This window comes from Epargyreus clarus, unplaced genomic scaffold (assembly GCF_041222505.1).
Source record: "Epargyreus clarus isolate Ecla_fem2 unplaced genomic scaffold, WU_Ecla_fem_2.2 ptg000015l, whole genome shotgun sequence".
In the NCBI taxonomy this organism is placed as follows: domain Eukaryota; kingdom Metazoa; phylum Arthropoda; class Insecta; order Lepidoptera; family Hesperiidae; genus Epargyreus; species Epargyreus clarus.
Genome location: NW_027332223.1, coordinates 4290919 through 4315089, shown reverse-complemented (window position 1 = coordinate 4315089; position 24171 = coordinate 4290919). Strand labels below are relative to the sequence as shown.

Below are 24171 nucleotides of genomic sequence, written 5' to 3'. Positions count from 1 at the left end.
GTCTGCTACTCTCATATTATAAAAAAAAAAAAAAAAATCATTATTTCATTACATTAAATTGTTTGTTTGTAATTTGAAAATCATAGGTTTTTCCCAAACCTGCATTGGCATGACCAATTTGCCAAATCAACGGATTCCAAATCTTTGTTTTGAATGTATTGCAAATTGGTCATGACATTATTATTGTTATACGTTATTATTATTGATTACACAATTATTCCCACAAGTTCATATAATGCGGCATCTGTTCATACTTTATATTCAAAGTAAGGATGCCAGACTGCATTACGATAGCAATATAATACCAATAATACGTTTTTATAGACATCACAATTATATGACCACGATACATATAAAGATGTTTACTTATCGTACTAAATGAATTTGTTTCATATGAAGTAATCGAATACGTTTTATGGTGATGGAACGTTAATAAGACCGATTAGAAGCTCGGGAGTTAATCTTTATATAAATAACCAGTTATGAGAGAACTAGTTTAATATTTATTTAGGTAGATTCTGTTTCGATAACGGGATTTGAACAAAGTAATTTTAAACAAAGGTTTTAAATATTTGTATGTCGGCCAATTAAATAAGATGGTGCATTTTAGTTATGAGTTATGATACTATTATTTGGAATGTTTAAGCCAATATATCAGTGCCATTTTAATATTAAAAAAGATTAATATTATATATTTTTGAAAGAAAAGAAAATATACGGCTTTATCCAAAATATGATTATTTAAATAATGTGATTGAATAATTTATGGTTATACAATTAAATTGTGTAAATTGTGTACTTTATAATCGATGTGCGATGAAATTAATGATTCCTGTTAATGGCAAAATGACCACGTGAAACCCATGTATTGGACCCATCAAATTAAATCTGCTTTGGGTAATATACGACTGCAACAGTATGTCCAACAGGATAATTTACTTGAAATTAAAGTAGAATTGAATAATTTTCAATTTTCCTCATTAATTTGTGGTCGTCATATTCTTATTTTTGTCGATAAGGAATTGTTCAACATACGAGTAAATCGGCTGTGATTTATATTTGAATAAACTATTAAATAAACAGATTTATGATCATTTATGTAATATTTCATCCTTATTCACAAATATGTAAATGTAAGTACATTATAATGCTTGGTAATTTCCTACAATATTTTTAAAACTTAATGACGTAATCTGGTCTGGTGTAATGACGTGTATTCTTAATATTAGATGAGCTTTTTATTTGATACGTTAAGGAGATAAAAAATCAAATGTTATAATTTCTCCTTTCTTTTGCTTTGGACTTGACTTGGCATGACTAGATTAGACTTCGGCTAAGTTTAGCCATTTGACAGTGACCAATCGACAACTTTATGACATGGTCATTCGGTCACTGATGAGCATCATGTATCTCAGATCAACTTGACTTTAGATGACCTGGCTAAATCTATCACTCAATGACATGAATTGTTGAGTGTCGTGCACCTCTGCCCAATGTTTATTACAATCACGTACACGCATCGATGAGTAACCTATCTACTAAATGTTTGTTTTGAGTGTACCCGACCATCTCGTATTGGTGTACCGTTAGGTTTTCAAGCAATATGCAATTTATACAAACAATGTGTACGTGAATATTATTGTATGTTTTTATGTTATGTTTGTTTGTAACCACAGATGCCGTTTAGTGGATTTGAGATGCGATTTTGACTGTCATATCATTGGTTACAATTTATTTAGTTAGTTTCTTAATTTAAGAAGCGCTATTTTTTAAATTACGGCTTGTAGTTAGCGACTTTCGCTGAGGATTGCTAACGACAAGCGTATTTTATTAGCCACAGCCACTGGCAACATACAGCAACAATCGGCGATGGTCGTCTACATGAACTGTAATAGCCTCTACGGTTGTTAACAAATTCAATATGGATGTTTTTTCTTTCCTTCTATTGCTAATGATTTTGGCACTTATTTTGTCACCATGAATCAACAAAGATCTGTGCTGTGTGAGACTGTACTGAGATCCAAATGCCCCCTTATAATGAGAAAATAAACTATTAACTAAGTGTAATAAGTAGCAAATGATTTTTGTATTTAATTTTGTACAGAACAAATAGATACATAGTTATTAATGTTTAATGTTAAAATAAATATTTTAATTCAAAGTTTCATATTTTAAAGGAACATAAGACAATTAAGAACGAACCGTCCGTCACGATCTCAATTTTAAATTTTCTACGCGACAAATTAGCTTCATAATTACTACAACATTGTTCGCCGGTTAATTATTTGTGAAATTACATAGTGTGTCGTAATTCCTGAGACCACGCATACTCTAGCTGGAGATTGCGGGAGCAATTACCCAATACAGCGGTGCAAAGGTAACCGAGTAATACGAGTATCCGCCCACGCGCCGCTCGAAGGGAAATGAAGGTGTATCACTCTAATGTTCATAGGCAAAGTTACATTCCATGTACTGTCAGATTTTAATGACACTGGGAGTTTTCACGTGGATATTTTAGGAAGCAACTGGAACAACAGATACAAGTAGCCTAGAGCTTGTTTTTGCGACGTTACTCATCTCTTATAACCTTTATAATCATTCGACTTCGACTCTAATTATACCACCGTCACACATGTTTTGCCTCGTAGCAATGGTTGTTAAGAGCTAGGTATTATTTGGTTCGATGGGTGACATTAGAGAGAAACACGTCCATGGGTGGCAAAGAGCCCTTGCAGGTGGTAAAAAACTCCCCTTTATAAGAGAATCTTTATAAGATCTAACAGTGGACATATTACAGATGATCAATGAAGTTTTCATAATTATTACAATTATCCGAGAGTAAAGTGGAACAAAGATAATCGTGAGAAATGCGACTACCTCCCACACGACGTTAAACGGGAAATTATTATGTAATTACTAGCCACTAACGATCTTGCACAAAAGATGTATTGTAACAATACAACAATCTAAAGTGTTTTATAATTGTTTCATATGTGTACAGGTAAAGTAGATCACATATCATTCCTACAAATTTTATTTTGAAGGTGGTAGAACTTTGTGGTTCTACACCGCCACACCTATTCGGCCCAATAACAGCAGTGTTACGTTTTACTGTGTTCTAGTTTGAGGGTTGTGATAAGGGAGACTTACTTTTCCGAGGTATTCTAATTTAGTGCTTAGGGGTAGCGGCACACCTGTAGTTGACCTAAGTAGGAATCTAATCTTATCTGGGGTTGATCAAAGAATTCCATGGGCGACAGTAGCCACTTACGTACTACCAGGGGAAATGCGTGCTCGTCTGCTACTCCTATATTGCAAAATCAATTACTTGCAACGACACGAAAAATAAACGAGTGTTTATTAGGCTCTTGCAATCGTCAAGTTTAGAATGTGTGTTAGATTTTAATAAATGATTTAATGTTTAGTGTTCTGTAATTGTTACAACTGTCCAATGATATAGTAGAGTAATGATAATCACGATAAATAAGGTTATAATCCCACGCGAAAATTACTTTGCACAAGTCACCAATTATCTTGAGAAATTAAATGTTGTAACATTACCTAAATTGTAGAGTCACTATTATAGAGTCACGATAATAATAATATGTAAAAATGGAACTACCACCCACGCAGATTTAGAAGGAAGTGACAACTACGAATGCTTAATGATCTTAATTAGTATATTTGAATGTTATTTTATAGCACTCTGTGACCTAAACCCGCATTTTAGCTACGCATTTCTGTGTCCAAAGTAGCCGATTTTTACACCGTACGATAATTAATACACTACCCTCACAGTTGTAAAAAAGAAACATAGCTATGAATGTTTCATACTTTTAAATGCCATTTAAAAATTAAAAGTGAATTATGAGTATTTTATTTAAAGCTATAATTATGTTAATATTTTATTTTGAACGTATTTATAAATGTTTTTACCATTGTGTATATACTAAGCAATAGCATCCCTATAAGACTAACTGTTGGGCTTTATCGAGTTTTATTGTTTGTTGTGAATGTGTATTTTCGCCACACACCATAGTAGGAGATATTAAAATTAGGAATCATTATCAAAATTAGCCATAATACTACTCCAGTAGAATCTCGACTAAGCGACCTATTTGTGGCATTCGGATTATCGAAAATTTGGATAATTGAGTTTATGAAGAAAAGCTATTTAAACCAATTTAGGAAGGTAATGTTTTTCGACTATATGTTTGTTACGTATGTATTTTTCATTCTTTGGCAAACTCAAACGACTTCACTAATTTTAACATATGATGTATCGTTGGATTCGTCTAAATTGTGGAAATAACATAGGCTATATTTTTAGCAATCGGGTTTTTGTTTTTTCTACTAACTTTTTAGTTGCGATTTGGCGACTTTCCGGAATTTAAATGCACATGTCACACAAAATTTGGTTGATTTGTAAGGGTTATCATTTGCGAGTAACTTTGTTACTCGTTCACGTTTGTCAATCCGAATAATTGCGAATATTTATAACTGAGGTCCGGATAATCCATTTTCTACTGTATCACTAGTATTAGTCATGTATTAGTACATTATGTGATTATAATGTACTAATACATGTACATTATAATCACATAATCACTAGTAATACTCATGTATTAGTACATTATGTGATTGCTTATCATATGTTTCTTTAATACGTTTAGGTGGAGTTCCCATTATAAGTCATTGGTCTAGACGCCTGTATGTAGCCTAAATGGCTTGATAGATTTCGACGTATGTGTGGTGTTAGATTTGTCTTTATCACAAGAGCAGAATAATTACTAAATTTTCTAAATCAAGACTTCTTCGCATCAAATTTCAATGGTTTTGGTTTTGTCACATTTTTATTGCTTTTTAGTTCATAATTTTCAATCATTTATAAGTTTCAAAATAATTATCATATTTTTTCATATTACTTCACAAGTATAAGCGGGTTTATGTCACACGAGCTATAAAATAGTATACGATACTTGTGGCATAAGTAGCCTATTTTGTGCACGACGTTTAGCACCCTCGCTGCGCTCGGGCGCTAACTTCACGCCGTGCAAAAATAGGCTACTTTGGCCACGCGTATCGTAATGTACTATTGCATTGTTTCATTGTGTAAAACATATTCTCAAAAAATATCAGTGCCTTTACATAATACAACCAAAACAAGCACCACACTAAATACCTATACAGGTCTGTGTAAACATACCCAGATCTTATTTACATAAGTATGTGATATTGGCACGTACGTACTATATTCTTATTTGCATTTGTAGGTATGAGATCGTTACAAATACTGTTTCGATGTTTCCTTCGAGTACGATTGACAATCTGAACACTACCTATAATACCCGTTATTAATATTTAATCTATCCTAATTTTGCATAACAAAGATCGCAATTCAATTTCTAACAACAAGGTAACATGGGATAGATAAATTTAATTTGTAACGGATGTGATCATGTGACTCACTAAACTTCACTAAAGTACCTATTTCACCAAATATGACGTATATACTATCAATAATAAGTAACTTCATCTAAACAGGATTACACGCCCACCTACACACTTCCGCTGGTTGTTCGCAGCACGAAGATACCTCAGGATTACTCATGATTACGAACCTCTAATACGAAACACAATATCATAAAGTCGGCTAATTTATTGGCATAATCATTTCTGTGTCGGCCCATTATGCAGATGCTGAATTCAATGTCAAATAAGGTTATTTGATTCGTGCAATTAGTCTGAAATAAACTTGATCTTAAATTGCTAAGGAGGTAAATAAATTATATGCCTATATAGACAATAGAGAAGTAATTATTATAGTCATAGATTATAGTAGTATCATACGGTAGTATGTAGTGTAGGTACATTAGACAGAGATAGCCCAGTAGTATGAATATTACCTCTTTAGCGTTATGGATTCAGTGTTAAAACCTAGATAGGTATGCCATATTTTTCCAAATAACTAATATCACTATACAAAGTATTTGTCACATATTAAAACAGGGAACGAAATATAATATATACATATATAATAATAACGTCAATACCTTGTGCGAGGCTGAGTGTTTTGTAGAAAAAAGTATTCGAAAAGTCCAAGCTTTACCCGTACATTATCAGACCTAAACCGATTTCATATCTCTCCTTTCAGAGGTATAACTGTGGGACAATAACGGATTAATGGTGATTTAAAAATAATAATGCGAAATATTGACAACGCGGTTACAAGATTAAAAGGATTATTTAACCGGAATATAAGCAGTATACTCCAATTATTCTTAGTATTTGATTGCCGAGTATTCGCAGAAGTGGTGTTTTCGTACTGTTTTCCGTATTAGTTTCGTGTTGATCTACTTCTGAACTGTAGAGTCACGTACCGGTGACGTCTTGTTATTCATAACTTAGGAAGTTATGTAGAGTCGCCATGTTTTATTGGGATTAATTGCAGCAATATGGAACAATATTTGAAACATGTCATTCCAACAAAATTAATAAAAATGTAACGTTTCATTCCTTTGGCAAAATAGTAAGCGCTTTCAGTTATAAAGATAACGAATGAAAACGTAAATACAATGAAACAATGAAATCGTAAATAAGTAGAGATTTCATTCAAATGAAAACCGTTTTTGGTATCTTTACGTTTTTGATTATATTTTTTATTTAAAAAAATGTAGTTCCAAACGAGCACATTAGCTGCTACTTTTGAGGACTAAACTGCAACGCCTCGTGTTTCTTGCCTTGTTATCAACTTCAGTAAACGTAAACAATAGTATGGTAAAGGAGATATACTTTTCCGAGGCGTTCCAGCTTAGTCCTCCGGCGTACCGTTACGCCGGAGGACTAAGCTGGAACGCCTCGGATCTGTGGTGAACTCAGGTAGGAATATCTAAATACCTGGGGTTGATTACAGATGTCTATGGGCGGTAGTAGCCACTTACGATTATCATCAGATGAACTACTTGCTCGTCTGTTACTCCTATATTATAAAAAAAAAACACAATAATCCTATTGCCGTATACAATCATAAATGTTAGCCGGAAAATATATCTATAAATAAATATTTGGTTGCCCTATCGCTAGCTTCCTGCCTATGGACATCCTATGCGGTTAGCGGTGGCAATTTTTAGAAATGAGTTCATTTGTTCAAGGTAATTACATGTCATGATGGTTAAACGAACTGCTTGTTATTAACCCTCTAATTATATTGAAACTTTTAATTATTAGAAGTACTAATTATAAGAAACACAAAACATAGACATTTTTTTTTCATAAACGTTACTGTGTACTGCGTAGAACATGACTGATTAGGTTCCCGCCTAAGGCAATATTTAATAATAAAATTTACTTTGAATTTCAGCTACTATATATTATTAATCGGTGTGGTTTCTTGCGGTTTTCCCGGTCTACTATCAAATGATAATGTCTTTGTGTGCGTATCATGGCACCCAGAAGCCTTTTGTGTACAACTTAAATTATTTATTTATTTTATTTAAAAACCTATCAAGTCACCTTATTAAACGCTATAACTCGTTTATATGTATAATTCGTTTCAATAAAGTTTGCAATCCAAAATGGCATACATTTTATATTTTCTTCTCGTACACATATTATAGAGGACCAGTGAGATTTAAAAAGAAGCAAATGAAATACAATCTTTATTGAACCAAGTTACAAATAAATAATCATAGTTCGTTCATCTCGAATGCTATGTGTATACTAACGGATCAGCATGAATAAATTTTCGCTCGAGTTGTCCATATATTGACGGCGAAGAATTAAATCCGATTATAGCTCGCTACATTATGCAAGTTGGACTTAATAGCCATTGATTATACAGTATGTCAGCAATAAACATTTATTTACACCACAGAACAAATATCGAGTAGAAATACCTTCGCTGTATGGTAATAGAAAGGTACTCACGGGGAGATACCACCGCACCTTTTTCTAGCGAGAAGTTCAAGCGCTTAGGTGGCATGTTTTTTAAGTCGGCTGAGTGACATGAAATCATGTTAGTCCTCAAGAGTAGCTCAAATAAAAAACCTGTTCTACTTGCAGCCGCTAACAGATGTCCATGGACGGCTGTCATCACTTACCATCAGTTGGACTACATGTTTCTTTGTTGTGGAGTAATGTAAGCTTGCAATATCATGCTCATTTTCAACACTTAACTACAAACCAACGCTTGTATAAACGCCAATATAGTGCTTGTAACATTGGCGCGCCAGACGGAATTGCTTCATCCGAATAAGATAGTCCAGAAATGTATTGAAGGACGTTTCAATATTAAGTAATGACTAAAGGCAGTTGAGAGCTAACTCTCTAATTTATGCAAGACTTAGAAACGCTCAATTTTATTGTATTAGAATGTGCCTTTATTTTTTAAATAGCAAAGAATCATGCAGATTACGAATTTACGACGTACATACCTCTACCAGATTCAGATATGTGACCGTTTTTAATAATTATTAATCACAATTGACTATTTTAATAGGCATAATCCAAAAATATAGTGTGGGGAAATAAATACCTAGTAGGTATGTAAGTTTCTTTGAAAACGTTTTTTATGTTTTTTTTTCGCCGACCTAATTCTAAAATATTTGAAATCAAACTCATAACACACTGCTCACGATCCTGTACGTACTTACCGTACTTTAATATTTTTATATAATATATTTATAGTACAATTGACATAAATATAGAACAATACTATATAATGTACTAAGCGGCAACCCTAGGCATAATATATATAAAGTATTGACCAAATATTTCCCGAACGTCGGCATCCTGACCGACGTTCGGGAAATATTTGGTCAATACTTTGAATTACTCATCAAAAATTCGTTAAAACAACAAATATTTAATTTATTGACTTCCTCGCGGAACTAAATTTACAATATCCACTAATATATATTACGTCATAGTACAGTCATACCTGTATATTCGCATGTTTCTAAATATTGCGTCAATATTTTAATTCTTGTTTGTGTACGAAATATGTGAATTACCTGACGTAAATAGTTTACTACGTGTACGTACTATTTATGGTATTCCCCGTAACCACTGTCAATCGGACCACGCAACTGGGCTTGATAGTGGAACTATCAACGTCAACCGGTAACCCGACATGCGTCAACCATTTATCGCATAGCGTTAACCTCGGAACTGACGTTAACGCACTTTTATGTTTAGCCTTTAACACTAAAATAACGTTAAGGGGAGCTGGCATTTCCTCTGTTGATGCATCGACAGATACAATGATAAGTAGGTGCTCGAACAACTCAGATATCAATACAGGAAACTAATAGGAAAGTGCGCATTGCCGGATTACTTATACAAAATAAGGATTAGTGTCCAACCAGTTTGTAAGAAACTCATTTGAAATCGTATAGGAAATTGTACTTGATTTAATTAATTAGTAATAAACAGAATACACTATGCACTAGCTAACACTAAAGAGTATTGAGCAGGTACCTATATTTCTAATGGCCTATGTATTGTGTATTGTTGTACATTGTGGCTTTGGGAGGAAAAACTTGAGAACATCGGAACTGCAATTAGGTATTTAAGATATTAAGCAATTAATTGTCCTAATGGAAATTAACTGGGAATTCCTTTATGGATTTTGTTGTTTTAAAGGTCAAATAAAGGTTTTAAAGGTCAATAGTCAACTAGAAGTTTGCGGTTGGGTGTTTGTAAAATCGACTATTTATTTGTCCTGTGGTGGGGAAAGTGAGAGACCTCTTTCGAACAGCGGGGCGTAAAAGGGGTTGCAGCCATCTGTCCATTTCTGTTTAACAGTTAATATATGTGTCAGATTATGCTTCATTCATGTTATCAACAATTCGATCATCTATTCCACCATCCTATCATTTGTATCATCAAACAATTCGATAAATTTGTCATGAAATTATTTAAAAAAGGATTAAGTAAAATAAATGAATCTCATTACAACACTGAATAGTAAGAAGAACGTGATAGTGATAGTGATTTTCATTGGTCTTCAGCCTGTGAATATTTTATTTTTGTACCTATACAGTAGATACAGTAATAGCTATAGAAAATTTACTCGTTTTAGACTTTTTGTTTTATCAATACATACACGACAATGGACAATTATTAGGTATTGTTCTCAGATTACAAAGCCAACAAGCAATTCACTGTTGTTAATAGCAATCAGTGAATTGCCCAACAACCGACTGAAATAAACTGTATATTCAATTTTAACTACTTGATCGTAACATTAACAGGGATGGTTGTCAACCCTTTACTGTCTCAAGTTGGGCACGGGGTTTCTCTCCGAATTGGCAAAGTTTACGCCTTTAATAAAGTTTTTTACAGGTCTCATAGGCTATAGATTTTCTCATGATGTTCTCATCTTAATCGATAATTAATTTCTAATACGCACATACATTTGAAAATCCGAGGTTTGTGCCTGGGGTTTTGCCTCGGATCCCCATAGCGAGGAAAAGTTTCAAACCACTTAGATAAAACCTCAGAGAATTGCTCGTTAATAAATACATTAGATTATTCTCAATATTAAATTTAAAATCAGATTAAAGTCATGATTAACGTCACAAGTAAGCACCGAACTCATCGTTCGAGTTTTTATGGTAAGTCTTAACTTGCACCTGTTCCATACACAGCATTATCGAGATTACTAGTCCGACTTGTTTTACTGGCTTGTGGTAAAATCGAAGTCTTTTAATAATTACTATAAGGAGGTACAACAGGAAAATGATGGCTTTTGCTTTTTGCCAAAGCAAAAGTAAGACAAAGTCTTTCTATATCTATAATCTCAACTACTATAGTAAGTAATTGACTTTAGCAGAATTTTGTGTCTCAAGGATGAATAATAAATGGTGTTCCAATAAATTAAATACTTAAATCCTGGAAATTAAATACTTCATGACGCCAAATTGTTTTATGAGTAAGTCGTAAAAATTTGGGCATAATCACAAATTGCTATAAACTTACTATATTTCTAAATAATTCAGGATATCAGTTGACAAAAAAAAACACTATTTTTTGTGTTACCATATTCAAATCATAAACTCAAAAAAGGCAGAATATTAAACTAAATATGAAATAGAGTATAATTAATAATAAATATATTCGTACATTCTGTTAATATGGGAATATTTTTGCCACTAACATTCACGCCGATAGAATCGATCATTGTATAAAAAGTATAGCAATAAATAAACCACCATTACTCTGCACGATCAATAGAAATTGTAAGAGTTGTCTAGAAAGTTGCGTTCCTTTCAAGATACATTCCTAATGAGTGCGATTTGTACTGTCATTGAAAAAATACGTTAAAGCCAATATACACGACACGAAGTTACCGTCCATTGAGTAGAATCGCTTGTGCAATTGGTTAAGGTGTGGTTAACGTGACTGTCAAAAGCTACTCGGCGACGATTAGCAGATTTGCATCTATACAGTCACGTTAATAATAGATTGTTGACAGTTTTTCAAACACAAATTGGACAGATATTCTGAATATCTTCATATAAAAACTTTCATCTCGCTTTACATTGAGATTTGGAATGGAATGGATGGACATTTGACATTATTATAATATTTTAAATCTTACCAATTGGTAACATGTCGTGGATGTCATTTTTATTTACCATGTTCGGTTTATTACTACTATATACTCGTAGATGAATGTCTTTGCTATGTACTGACTGCTGAATGATGAATAAGTTAAGCACCGCAAAGTTAGCAAAGCAAAACTGTGTCGTGTAGACCGGCTTTTAGACTCCCATCATTTTAAATCGGACAGTCGAAGATAAAAGTTTGATAAATCTGTAATGGTCGTAGTAAAAGTGATCCTTATTGAGTATGGTAATAATATTTTGTTTGCAAACGTTTTTGACTTTCTAGTTACTAATCCGTTAAAGCAACTGACAGTTTGTAGATAAATGACAGATAAGGTATAATGGAGTCAATTAATGTACCTTATTAATATTCAGTACTTAATTATAGAAAGATGTTATATTGTATTAAGGAAAATACAATTTTAAATAGTTTCTGTTCAAAATTACTGTAATTTATATATTAATTGCAATTGTTATAATCCCTTTTATAATATTAATTACCAGAATACGCGTATATTATTTTACTTTAAAAATATTTATTCACTTAATTTGTAATCTACACTAATATTATAAAGAGAAAAACTTTGTTTGTTTGTTTGGTTGTAATGAATAAGCTCATAAACTACTGGACCGATTTTAAAAGTTCTTTCACCATTCGAAAGCTACATTATTCACGGGTAACATAGGCTATATTTTATATGAAATATATTTGATAAATAGATTTTGAGGTGGTACAAAGTTTGCTGGGTCAGCTACTATTTTATAAATTTATTTATAGTTTATTTATTAAATTATGTATTTTGGAACATTCGTTTTCTGTAAACCATTTATGAATGAGATAGATGTTGTAGATACAACTATAAGAAGGCCTTAGCCAAAAATACTTAGAAAATATTTCCTATAAGTATTTTTTGAGGCAAATTCACTTATCCGAAAGGTTATATCTTACTACCTATAAAAAAAGAAACTAAGTTTATTGCCAAGTCGCCTCAACAGCAAACTTTGTCTAGTATATTTGTTAGATAACTTGTATAACTTTCACCTAATTAGAGTGACAAATGTACTCCTTATTGTAACATACTTGTTAGCGCGGAGCGGTCACGTCCCGCGCCGATTAGATACAGCGAGCTTTTCCGTTCCACACGATAACTTGTAAGATTGTCTAGAGCTTACGAGTATTTATGTTTGTTTGTATTTACCCTTCGATTTGGGTGTTGGAGTGATGTCTTTGCATCGGGAGCAGCTTCTTTAAGCAACTTCCAAGTGTTAGAGACATTAATGTTTGAGGATTCTTTTTTTAATATATAGAAGTAAGAAGAAGAAGAATTTGACTGGGAGAAAATACTATTTAGCATTAAGTCCGCCTTTTGCACCACAACTTTGTTTTGGTCAATATAGTATAAATAAATAAATAAGTAAATGAGGATGCTGTCCACCTGATGGTTTGTTGTCTTTGCTGCTCATGGACATCTTTAATTAACTCCAGATAAGAATTGAGCCCTAACATTGGTGTCTACAGTTGTAATGGCACTCCTGACGACTAAGTTAGAACGCCTCGAATAAACGTGTCTCTCTCTCTCTCACTACACCAACTTCCAACTTCCAAAATTCTGGTACAGGGCTACGTGTCATTAGTTAGCAAATTATTTACCATAATATTTATTGGAACAGAGCAAAATATCACTAATCAAATAAGGCGTGGCAATAATGCCACCAAAAAACCCGAGATTTTACCTCATTTCAATCTAATATGTATGATTTACGTAAAAAGGTTACACATACCGTGTTATCAATAAATACTTTTTATTACTATTTCATATTAGCATTACTAAAGGAAAATAATTAAAATATATAGTTGTTGAAATTGTACGCAAAATGTGTTAACAATTAAATGTTATTTGTTTGTATTTAAATTAAAACAATTACTAACTTCCGAGCAATTTGTATTGTTACATTCAGCGATAAATATAACAGCTTCAAAACATTTACCATACAAAGATGAATACATTTTCGAACGTACCGACTAAATGATTTTGCCGCCCACGGCCAATGGAAACATCAATGTCACTTTGCATATTTGTATTTTTGTTAGAGTGACAAAAAAGTTTTGGTACATGAAGTTATCGTTTTTCTAGACATGAGTATTAATGGAAAATCTACTTTCACCTATTATTATCCCGCTGTTGGGCACGGGACTTCTCTCAAAATGTGAAGGGATCAGGTTATAGTTCACCATAAATAAGTGTGGATTGGAAGACTTATATGCCAAGACTTTTTTGGGAGAACTTATGCCAATACATTTCTTTCGATATTTTTACTGTTAAAACATGTGATAATACGAGAACATTATTATAAAGCAAATAACATTAAAATATCAATCGTGTATGTCCAGAAAGTGAATCAGTTCGAAAGTTATGGTCGCTCTTTTAGCACCTATCTTGAAGCCATGTAACCCTTTGGTCCAACATCCGGTTAAACAGAGAAATTATAGACCAGTTTATCCCATTAATGAGTCACAGATAAACTGTTCATTCTATTTCAATAAACATCAAAGATGGCGTAGAAATAGATGATATATAAATACACGGTCAAAGAGAACCGTTCAATTACTTCGTAGTGCAAATGATATCATATGAATCCAGTGCACATTACACTCACTACGTGCTAGTGCATTCTGTATACACATCCGTGTGACTTGGCATGTGTTAGTGACTTTATGTTGATGTTTTGGACCGTTTTTCTAAACATTTGCTAACAGGGTGATGTTTAAAGTTATCTTTTTCTACGAATGTGTGTCCTTAACCTATTCTAGTCCAATTGATGGGCAATAGTCTCGCTCTCAGAGTGAGATCATAGAGTGCTGGTAGGTAGACTTCGAACACCATTGTGACATTTTTTAGAACTCTCAAGCGTGCAGATTTCCTCACGTTTTCCTGTTTAAGCAAGTGATCATTTATGTCTAACATATATGTATGTAATTATGTATGCAACTAATATTTATGTATGTATGCAGGACAAATAGATTTGAGTCTACAATATAAGGCGAATTGGGTCATCGTAGTCATGTTAAGCTGAATCTGATGATGATGGATACTATTCGTTGATGTGTTTTCAAATGACATCAAATTTACAAAATACTTGTAAAGGGACAACGCACTGGTATTTGACGATCGTGTTTAGCTGGTAGAGACAGTCAATTTGATGACACATGACATCAAAAGAATGAGTATGTATAGGCCGCGCCAAATTGTTAGTCCGCTCTGAATATAAAAATGAGTCGCGTCGCCATACCAAATTGTATGACTACCCCTGCTCGCAACAACTTCAGAGCGGACTAGCAGTTTGGCGCGGATTATAACATATTTTAAACGTTCCACATTTTCGAAGTACTCATTTTCCTCATCAGTCTGGAATGACGGGTGTCGATGTTTAGGACGTGTCCTAAATAAACTTAAACATTAAGAGAAACCAAAAATGTAATACACAAGTAGGATTGGCGTGCCATTATACAATTTGACAACGGGGAGTTCTACCACTTTAACGATTATGTTATCTTCGATGTTACCTCGAGAAAAGTCCATACATAATGGAATCGTGGAGATAAAAAGAGTATTGACTAAGGCGACGTAGATTAATCATTCCTCGTCGGAGATATACAACAGGCAAACTTAAAAACGGGTTTTTGATTTTATAATACTTCTGAAATTGGTTAAACAATAACTCAAGTCATTAAATAAACTTTAACGAATTTTACGACACATCAAAAAGTATATCAAGTCGTTTCGGCAGTACGGATGAGACATACAAAAGAATGAGACATGCATACGTTTCAAATACATTATCCTAAAGTCGTAAAAACTAGTCTTAGTGGTAAAAACCGCAAATTGAAGCTACATATTTACAACGATTTACTGACGAATTAAACAAGGAAAATATAGAAATGGAACAAATTTGTTTGCATAAGTAATCAATTACCTATTCACTGTATATTCCACAGAAATTTAATTACTCAGTCCTTTCGATTGAGTTCAACGATCTAATAGTAAGTAGTATAAAGCAAGACAATATAACAAACACTTAGAAAGTTCCCTCTTTGTACATAGGTACAAAAATAAATTTGTTTATTTTACTGACTTTGCGCTTAAGCCAACAATATTTTACAAATAAGAAATGACCGTATTGGTACATAATCAACTGCGAGAAAATTAAATTAGTGTTTGAGTGACAGACAAAGGACTCTGTTCAGATACTGGTGAGGAAGGGGCAATGTTTTTTCAATGAAAGGCCAAGTTGCAGACTACGTGCGTTCACCTCTTGAAAGGTCGCAAAATTTTGCAATTGGCTAAGTAACCCATTTTTTAGACTAGATTTTCTTGAATATGGCCTAGATTGGTATTGTAATATATTTGATCTAAAATGAACTATGGGACTTCTAAGCATGATTTTTGTATAAAAACTTCACGGATTAACAAATAATATGTAACGGAAGCAACATTTCATATCAAAGTCACTTATTGTAAAGTTGTACTAATATATGCATTTCTTTTAATTATATTAATTAAATTTAAGGGTCAAAATCGTAATCATATAACTTATTCAGCCTGATCTGTTGATAATGTCACGTCCACTTATGATAAGGACACGAGGAAACGTCAATATTACAGAGAAGGAGCTCCACAGGGACACACGGCGTTCCGTATGGGACAATACACGTGCGTAACCTTGTTTATATTTGTTTAATTCATGTTTACATACACTATGTTGTGTCGGCATAGAAAATGATATCGTAAGTGGCACAACGAGCTGCGTTACGATAATATGGAAGGAACTTTAGCTGGTCGGCGAAGCTGATTGGAATTTTGTCCCCAATAATACACGTTTAGTTTTAAAAATGACGCTTTCTATAATAGCTTCACTGTTTTGTGTTATGGGGTCCACAGGTCCACACAAAGACGACACACAAACTCTTAATAGAATTTAGACGTCCGCCTGGTCAGGATCCGAATCCAAAACCCTCTCGCTCTGACTCCTCAGATCGGTATGGGCAGAGATCTCCCACGCAAGCAACAGGAACTTTACAGCCCACATGCAAAATGTATGCATGTAGAATGAATTTCCTTCTGAGGTATTCTGAGCACATAATGATTTTGTACTCCCAAAAAAGGTACAAAAAGCTCTCCTTCAAAGGTTTTAAAAATATAGGCAGTAAACAACATCAAATGGTATGTGTACCGTATCGTTAAAATTTACTTATATTGGTTTGTGTGTAAAATATCATAGTATAGTAACATATAGTGGGATAATAATGGCCTTTAAAAATCACATAAAAACAATCCATCTATTCCCACATCGCAACGTATAACAGTGACAAGCGGTTAACTAGTGAGAGGTCAAGATTAGTCGTACATTCAACTCTCCGGAACCACTAAATATATTTCAGATGACTCGAGTGTGCAATAAATAAGAATAATAAATAAATTCTTGTCGCGTTAGTGCTGCGCTTGACTACAATGGTAAGAAATCGTTCTTTGTGAATGGACGCAAATGCAATGTATTATCGGACTCTAAAATAAAATAAGATTTGTGTTAATTTTCAAGAGATAAAAAGTTGCTTGTGGTTTTATTGTAGATGCTAGGATTGCTACAATCGGATGACATAAAGGTTTTTATTTTTGACTCTTTACTAAATTAGGTAGTGTAGGGTGTCATGCAAAATGCTTATTATTGTTGCCGCCAATTATTTAAAGTTAAGTTTGTCATTCGGCTCGATCTGATCCGTTCTTATAGATATTCCCGAAGCGCACGCTCGCATAGACTCTGCTTTACAAAAAAGTTGTAAAAAGAGCCTCAGAGGTAGCGGCGCTTCGGTGGTCGAGCTCAGGTAGGAATACCTAAACCTATCCGGGGTTGATCACATCATCGGGGTCCGTGGGCGGCAGTGGACACTTACTGCATGTTCGTTTGCTACTCCTATATTATAAAAGAAAGTAGCCAGTCTGCTTAATCGCTAGGCTTGATAATAAAAAAACGTCATCATGAAATCAAAACACAGTAAAATGATTACATGTGTAGACAGACGTTCTATAATAGGTTATAATGATCGAATAGGAGTGCACCATTATAGACAATGACATAAACCTTATCAAGACGTGACGTGGAGCCACATTCTGCAATTAATTGATTTATAATGCGTAATAAATTAATACGATAACGGCTACTGTTATTTTTCTCTAGCTGTGACTTGGTTTTGCCGTTCAGCTATTTTTGAACACGCCACCATTTTGCGGTTTCCTTGAGTAAACGGCGGATCATTTATAAACTTTGAACCCGTTAGATAGGTAAATGTAATAAAGGAATAAATTAATCCTTTATTTAATATTTAAGACTCTGTGGTAGGTATTACGGAAGGTATCGTGTATTTTAAATATTTTCTACATTGTTTTTCGAGCGTATGTATAATAACAGCAACGAATTTAAATGTACGAATCTACATTATTCCTTTTTTAGTTAATTATTTTTAAGTATGCGGGTTTTTTGTTTTTATAATCGATAATGTTTTAGGAGCCCTATTTGAGGAGACTCTTAGTGAGTACGTGACCGACTGCAGTAGACTTATTCAGTAACTAGCAAACCAAATGCCACTACAATCTCGATTGCACAAAGACGATTGGAATTATAACAAGTAAATTGATGTTTACTAAACAACGAAAATAGACTGTCGGAGCTTCCTAAACCCTTTTTTCACGGCCTATGCTATCCAGAATAGACTCCGAATTTTATCGATAGCAAAACAAAAAGATCTACTTATTTAAAGTTTTTTTCTCGTCTTTGCTACGATGGGAACCGGACCTCATAACTCCCTTCTTATATACGTCTATTTCTTCACCAAAAGCAGCGTCAGCGCCACTATTGACTTCGAATCTTAAAGAAATCGAGAATTTGAGATCACAAAACCTTACAGAATAGTACTCCGGTGCAGTCTATCAGTGAACGGGCGCATGATTTCGATACCAATTCACCTTTATTGCATTACAAGGCTGTTACAATTCGATATCAAACTATAAGCTGCGACTCGATTGGCTTCGTAACATTTGTAATTGGTTCTTTGTAAGATAACACTGTGTATCTATATGGACAACACGCGTGGTGGAGCGGAGACCGGTCTGACGCGCAGAGGATTCCGGGTTCGATCCCCGGTTATTGGATGTGATTAGCCAAGTGATGAGCCTTAATAAGAAATTATATATACGCTATATCTATAAAGGCCTATGCCCAGCAGGAGGTTTTCTAAATTTTAATCAAAGAATGTTCAATAAATTTACTACGCATCCATAGTCTATCAACATATATATGGTACCTAAGTATTTACGTACGTACGAAGTAATACTTTATGTATTGGGTTCGAAATGGTAAATATTTAGATAGAGCTATTTCACAAAGTATTAGGACGAAATATCAGGCGCCTAGGCTTTACCCTGTTTTCTTTTAACATTTAAATAAGTATAGTGTAGTTTATTTATATGCCTTAGGAATTCCTCGATTTATTACATATATTGCGTAACTAGGCGCCTAAAATAAGGTTAACGAAATATTAAGGGACAAACCTAGACCTGTAACTCGTGGTTATCAGTTCTAGACGGTCGTGTGGTCCGTCTAGAACCTTTATATCTGCTCTTAAGATAAAAGATATGCATAATAGTGCGAAACGACAACAGTTTGCCCTTTATATCATACGCTTAATTGTGGTTTGGAAATAACGACCTTAATGCAATTGATGACTCAGGGTTTTTTAATGTATAAAACTTAGTAAGGTTCCTTGTAGTCGTTACTACGTTATATAGTTGTATAAAATATATCATAAAAACCTCACAATTTTGAATGCATGTAACGTCATATATAGTTAGCAATAGCCAGCATACAACCGATATAGGAACGTCGATATCTATACCCTTAGTATGAGTTTTTACGTTTTGACAAAAATGACTGTTTTTGTTTTTGTTGACGTACGAGTATTTCCCATATATTTCCAATCAGTTCTGATACAATCCGCCAGGGCCGTTTATTGCAAATACGTAAACAAATACCAAACAGTATTTAAAAAAAACGTAAAAAATCATACTAAATTGTGGGTAAACCTTTAAAAAAATTGTAATCTTTTACAGAACTTACAATCCAATGAATGTTCTAACAACTGCAATATCATTCTAGAACTTAAGCCCGAAAATTGTTAATTTGTGTAATATTTGATATATTTTTCAACACTTGTGTACGTAGGTACAAATGAATTCGCCTTCAATACTTGTGTACAAATAATCCAAACACTCACCGAGACTACCACTTCCCGTACGTAGGGTTCTTGAAGGAGGACGTGGGGGGCTTGTACAGTGGGTTCACCCCCGTGCTGTTCTCGGCGCCGATGTTCTGGTACTCGAAGTCGGTGAGGGGGGGCGCGGGCAGGCGGTTCTTCCACGCCACGTAGCCGACCACCGCCACACCAGCCAGCACCGCCGCTGCCGCTAACACACCGAGGATTTGCCAAGTTGCTGCGGAGGAATTCTCAATTTAAAAAAACGATCACGGTCATGAGCGGTCACAATCACAATACACGAAAAATATTATAAAATTATTGGTATGAAATAATAGGACACGAAATGACAAGTAACGTAACGTATTACGTACGTATTGTATAGTATTGTATCGTATCGTATTGTATCATATCGCATACCTAAATTTCTACATAATATATTGAGTGAACTCAAATGTATGAACTAACAATAACATTTTTTGATTGAATTGAGTTTTTGTGCCTGTATAAATAACAATTCAGGTATGAAATACTCGAAGCACTAGGTACTATTTTTTAAAAATAACAGTAACACTGACATGTAGTTTACGTGATGTTAATAGTCATTACTCATCACTACTGCTGTATTCTTTAAATTATCTAAGTTAGGAATAAATAAATTGTCATAATCGAACCATACAAAGATGAAATACACAGCGGATTTGTGTATTCAACTGCTAGCTATTTATAAAATCACGATTAGATTCTATAGAGGTCGAAAACAGCAAATAGAGACAGACATCTAACAAATATACAAGCAAGAAACAAGTGGAGCCATTAGCACGAACTAACAAAGATAATCACTTTGTCATAACAAGCCCTCAATTATTACACGATGAAAGGGACGCATTGAATAAATATAATCGTTATTCCCTACGATAGAAAGAGATGCACAATAAAATTGGTTTATTTATTCAGAAACGGATGAGATAAATGTTATGATGTAAAACATATGGTGGTCGAATATTTATGAACTGTCGTGAAAGACGAATGCAACTGTATAAATATAACGTTTGGCGTTTCCAGTTGTTTCAAAGTCATTTGCTTTGTTATGAGACAATTCTTTTACTTAAATAATTTCACTTTTATACCAGTAATGCTTTGTTTTGTTACGTGACCTCTACCTGTTAAAATGTTCTTGCATTCCAAATAGCTCGACATATTTTATTACATGCGATTCGTCTAAATTTTGAGAGTGTTTCGTATTTCGTCGTATTTTTTTAATTGTCTTTTTTTACAGACCGTCCAACAATATTTGACTAATTAACACAAGATATACTCGATTACCTACTTTATTGAACCACAGTGAAAAAATGTATGAAATTGATACTGTATAACATTTATACATAGTACTTACTGTTGCCGCCGCCTCCGCCTATCGCAGCATTGACGGGGGTTTTTTCTACTATCATGAAGTAGCTGTCTCCGCTTTCGTCTTTCATCACAAAGTATTCCACATTGTAGCCGTCGTCGAACGTCTCGTTACAGTTGATCCAGACGCTTCTGTTCAGGGAATCCCTTTCTTTTGTTACGGTCTCGTTGTAGGGCTGGTTGATGAGGGGGTAGCTGCAGCCGGCGCACTGGCCGCGCGTCACGTTCCGCAGACAGTGGTCGCAGTAGACGCTCGTGGTGAGGCAGATGTCCGCACAAAACTCTTTGGGATTGTAGTATTGGGAGCCGACGCCGTACGGGTAACACACGCACTCGCAAGAATCACACTTGCCGTTGCCAGAGCACAGTACCTTTAAACAAAACCTTTTTAAGACCAAAACTAAAATGTGACTTCCTAAGACATTCATGTGATTACTTGGAAAAAAATGAGCACTTAGATAAGAGGCTAAACGTGCCTTACGAAATAGGGAAGGGGGTATAAAATTTACCTACTAGTGCTCATCGTTTTTTTTACCGTGGGGATAGACATGTTGCGATTAGTAAATCCTTACTAATATTATAAATGTGAGTTTGAGTGTTTGTTTGTTTGATTGCTACTTTTTCACGTGTTAACCACTGAACCGATAAGTATAAAATTTGCACACACTTTGTCAGGGCTCCAGAAAACGATTTAAAATACTTTTCATCCCGCAAAGTGTTCCCGAGAAAATTGGAAAAATCGGATTTGTTATAAACTCGAATAACTCGTGCGAAGTCGCGAGTAAAGACTAGTATATAAAATATATAATTTATAACTCACGTTAGTCCTCAAGGTGTGAAGGCATTGCACATCCCCGCGGTTCGACGCACAACTATCACAATTCTTGCCACTCCTGAAATAAAAATAATTGTATATTAACTTTATACATAATAATCGATATTCAAACTGTCATGTTATCGATTTTTAATAAATTCCAGTATTTCCATTCCATTATCCTAAAACCATGTAGCAAAAAAATTTAAAGTACCGATCATCTATTTTGTATACAGAAACCTATCTAGATATACTGCATAAAACTTTAAAAAGTTGTATAAGAAATATGTATCTATATATAGTTATTTATTTAATCAGACTTGTACGTTTTGGAATATCAAGAATAATCTGTGTTGAAAAGCTGAAGTAAGACTTAAATGGTGTGATTGTAAATAGAACGTAAAGAAGTCAGCATCCCTTGACACACAATACAAGCCAAGCGTGAAGCTAGGAAGGTCCACTTCTCAGGATTTTTTAAAACTGAGTACCTTGTTGACCTGACTGACGTGACTTTATATTAATGTATATACAAATAGAAAAGGTTTACACCATTTACAAACGGTCCAGTTTGAAATAAACTAAATATTTCGCAGCAAGTATTATAAGAAGTAATTGTCTTATCATCTTCGTAAGAAATTCTATATTGTATTTGGATTAGACATTCTATCGCAAGCCAGATTATTAGCTAATCCAAAAGTAAATAAAATATATGATAATTTAGCAATAAATAGTGAATATTTTAAATATTATAAGGTGTTTAATTTTAAATATTTTCTAAAAACAATACCAATTATTACGTATTTTTATTACTTTATGTTTCTCTCTTTTGTAAATCAAAAAAAGATAATGCAGCGTAATAAGAGGAATACGTAACATCATGTACACTTATTCAATAATTAAGTAATTATTACCATAAAGTGATATATTACGTTTGCTTGTATGTGTACCTATAAGAAGTGGCGCAAGATGTTTTCTCAGAATAACATATGAGCGGCTGTAATGTCAAGTATAATGTGGACATTTTTAACGAGTCACCATTAAGAGTTGTTCTGCACTCTATAATTAACTTTGTAGAGATGACTCGCACAATCACTCTTATTGAGTCGCACATTATTTAAATAATTTATGACCTACACGGCACAGCCGTTAGCCGAGGGTTCCAAGTTTGACCTGGGCGTAAATTATGACCGATAGATTTACGATTTCATTTCTAGGTGATTTGTATACTCTTTACATATCATGTCTAGTGCACCTAACCATAAAGTGATGTGTTGCCACCTATGATGACTAAGTTACAAATCCTTGACAAATGTCTCTCCCCTGTCACACTTTTAATACAGAACAGAAGCGCAACATTGCTATTACTAAGCAGAAATAGATATGGCGGTTTTCCGACGAACCATAACAGTCAAATAAATATGTAAATTACCATTTATCCTGGCAGGTGCAAACACCGCAGGAAAAGTTTCCTCGGCCGTTGCAAAAGGATGAGTTAACTTCGACCTTCTCGCTGCACGGACACGCGCACGCCGCCACATAATCTATCGTCACAGTTTCAGGTATACCCTCGATATTCACTTCCACGGTAAAAGACTCCGATACTCCACCGGTGGGTAAGCAGAAGTTCCCAAGTCGTGCTTCGACGGTGGTAACACAATCGACTTTTCGTTTACATATCGTGTACGCTTCCACTACGGAGTTGTTGGTTTGAGTCGTGTTCACTATAGTGATAGTGACCTGTAGAATAATTAATTATTATATTATGTTGGTCTACTGTGCATATTTTCAAATGATCTTAATCGGGTATTACGAGGTTCGATCCCAGCCATGATGTTCTGATAATTTAAAGTTACATGCATTTTTAAAATATTATTATTATTTTTTACAGTATTCGTGAAGAAAAACATCAGTTTCCAATTAGTCAGAGCGGTTAGAATGACAGGGCTTATTCTCATTGTGAGAGGAGACCCGAGTTCAGGAGGATTTAAGGTCCTTAAGGTTTGTGTCGCACGGGCACGACGAAGAATTTACTA

The 24171-nt window shown here is 34.1% G+C and overlaps 1 protein-coding gene across 1 annotated transcript in view; it reads right to left on the bottom strand.

Moving 5' to 3' along the window:
- The window catches only part of LOC140748356 (integrin beta-6), a 49913-nt gene that overhangs the window by 2912 nt on the left and 22830 nt on the right, over positions 1-24171 (bottom strand). Inside the window, exons 3-6 of the mRNA XM_073081200.1 lie at positions 23568-23875; positions 22145-22217; positions 21311-21695; positions 19936-20152 (exon numbers count right to left, since the gene is read on the bottom strand). Coding sequence (XP_072937301.1) covers positions 19941-20152; positions 21311-21695; positions 22145-22217; positions 23568-23875 — 978 coding nt within the window. The 3' untranslated portion in view covers positions 19936-19940. The remainder of the gene's footprint in view (positions 1-19935; positions 20153-21310; positions 21696-22144; positions 22218-23567; positions 23876-24171) is intronic.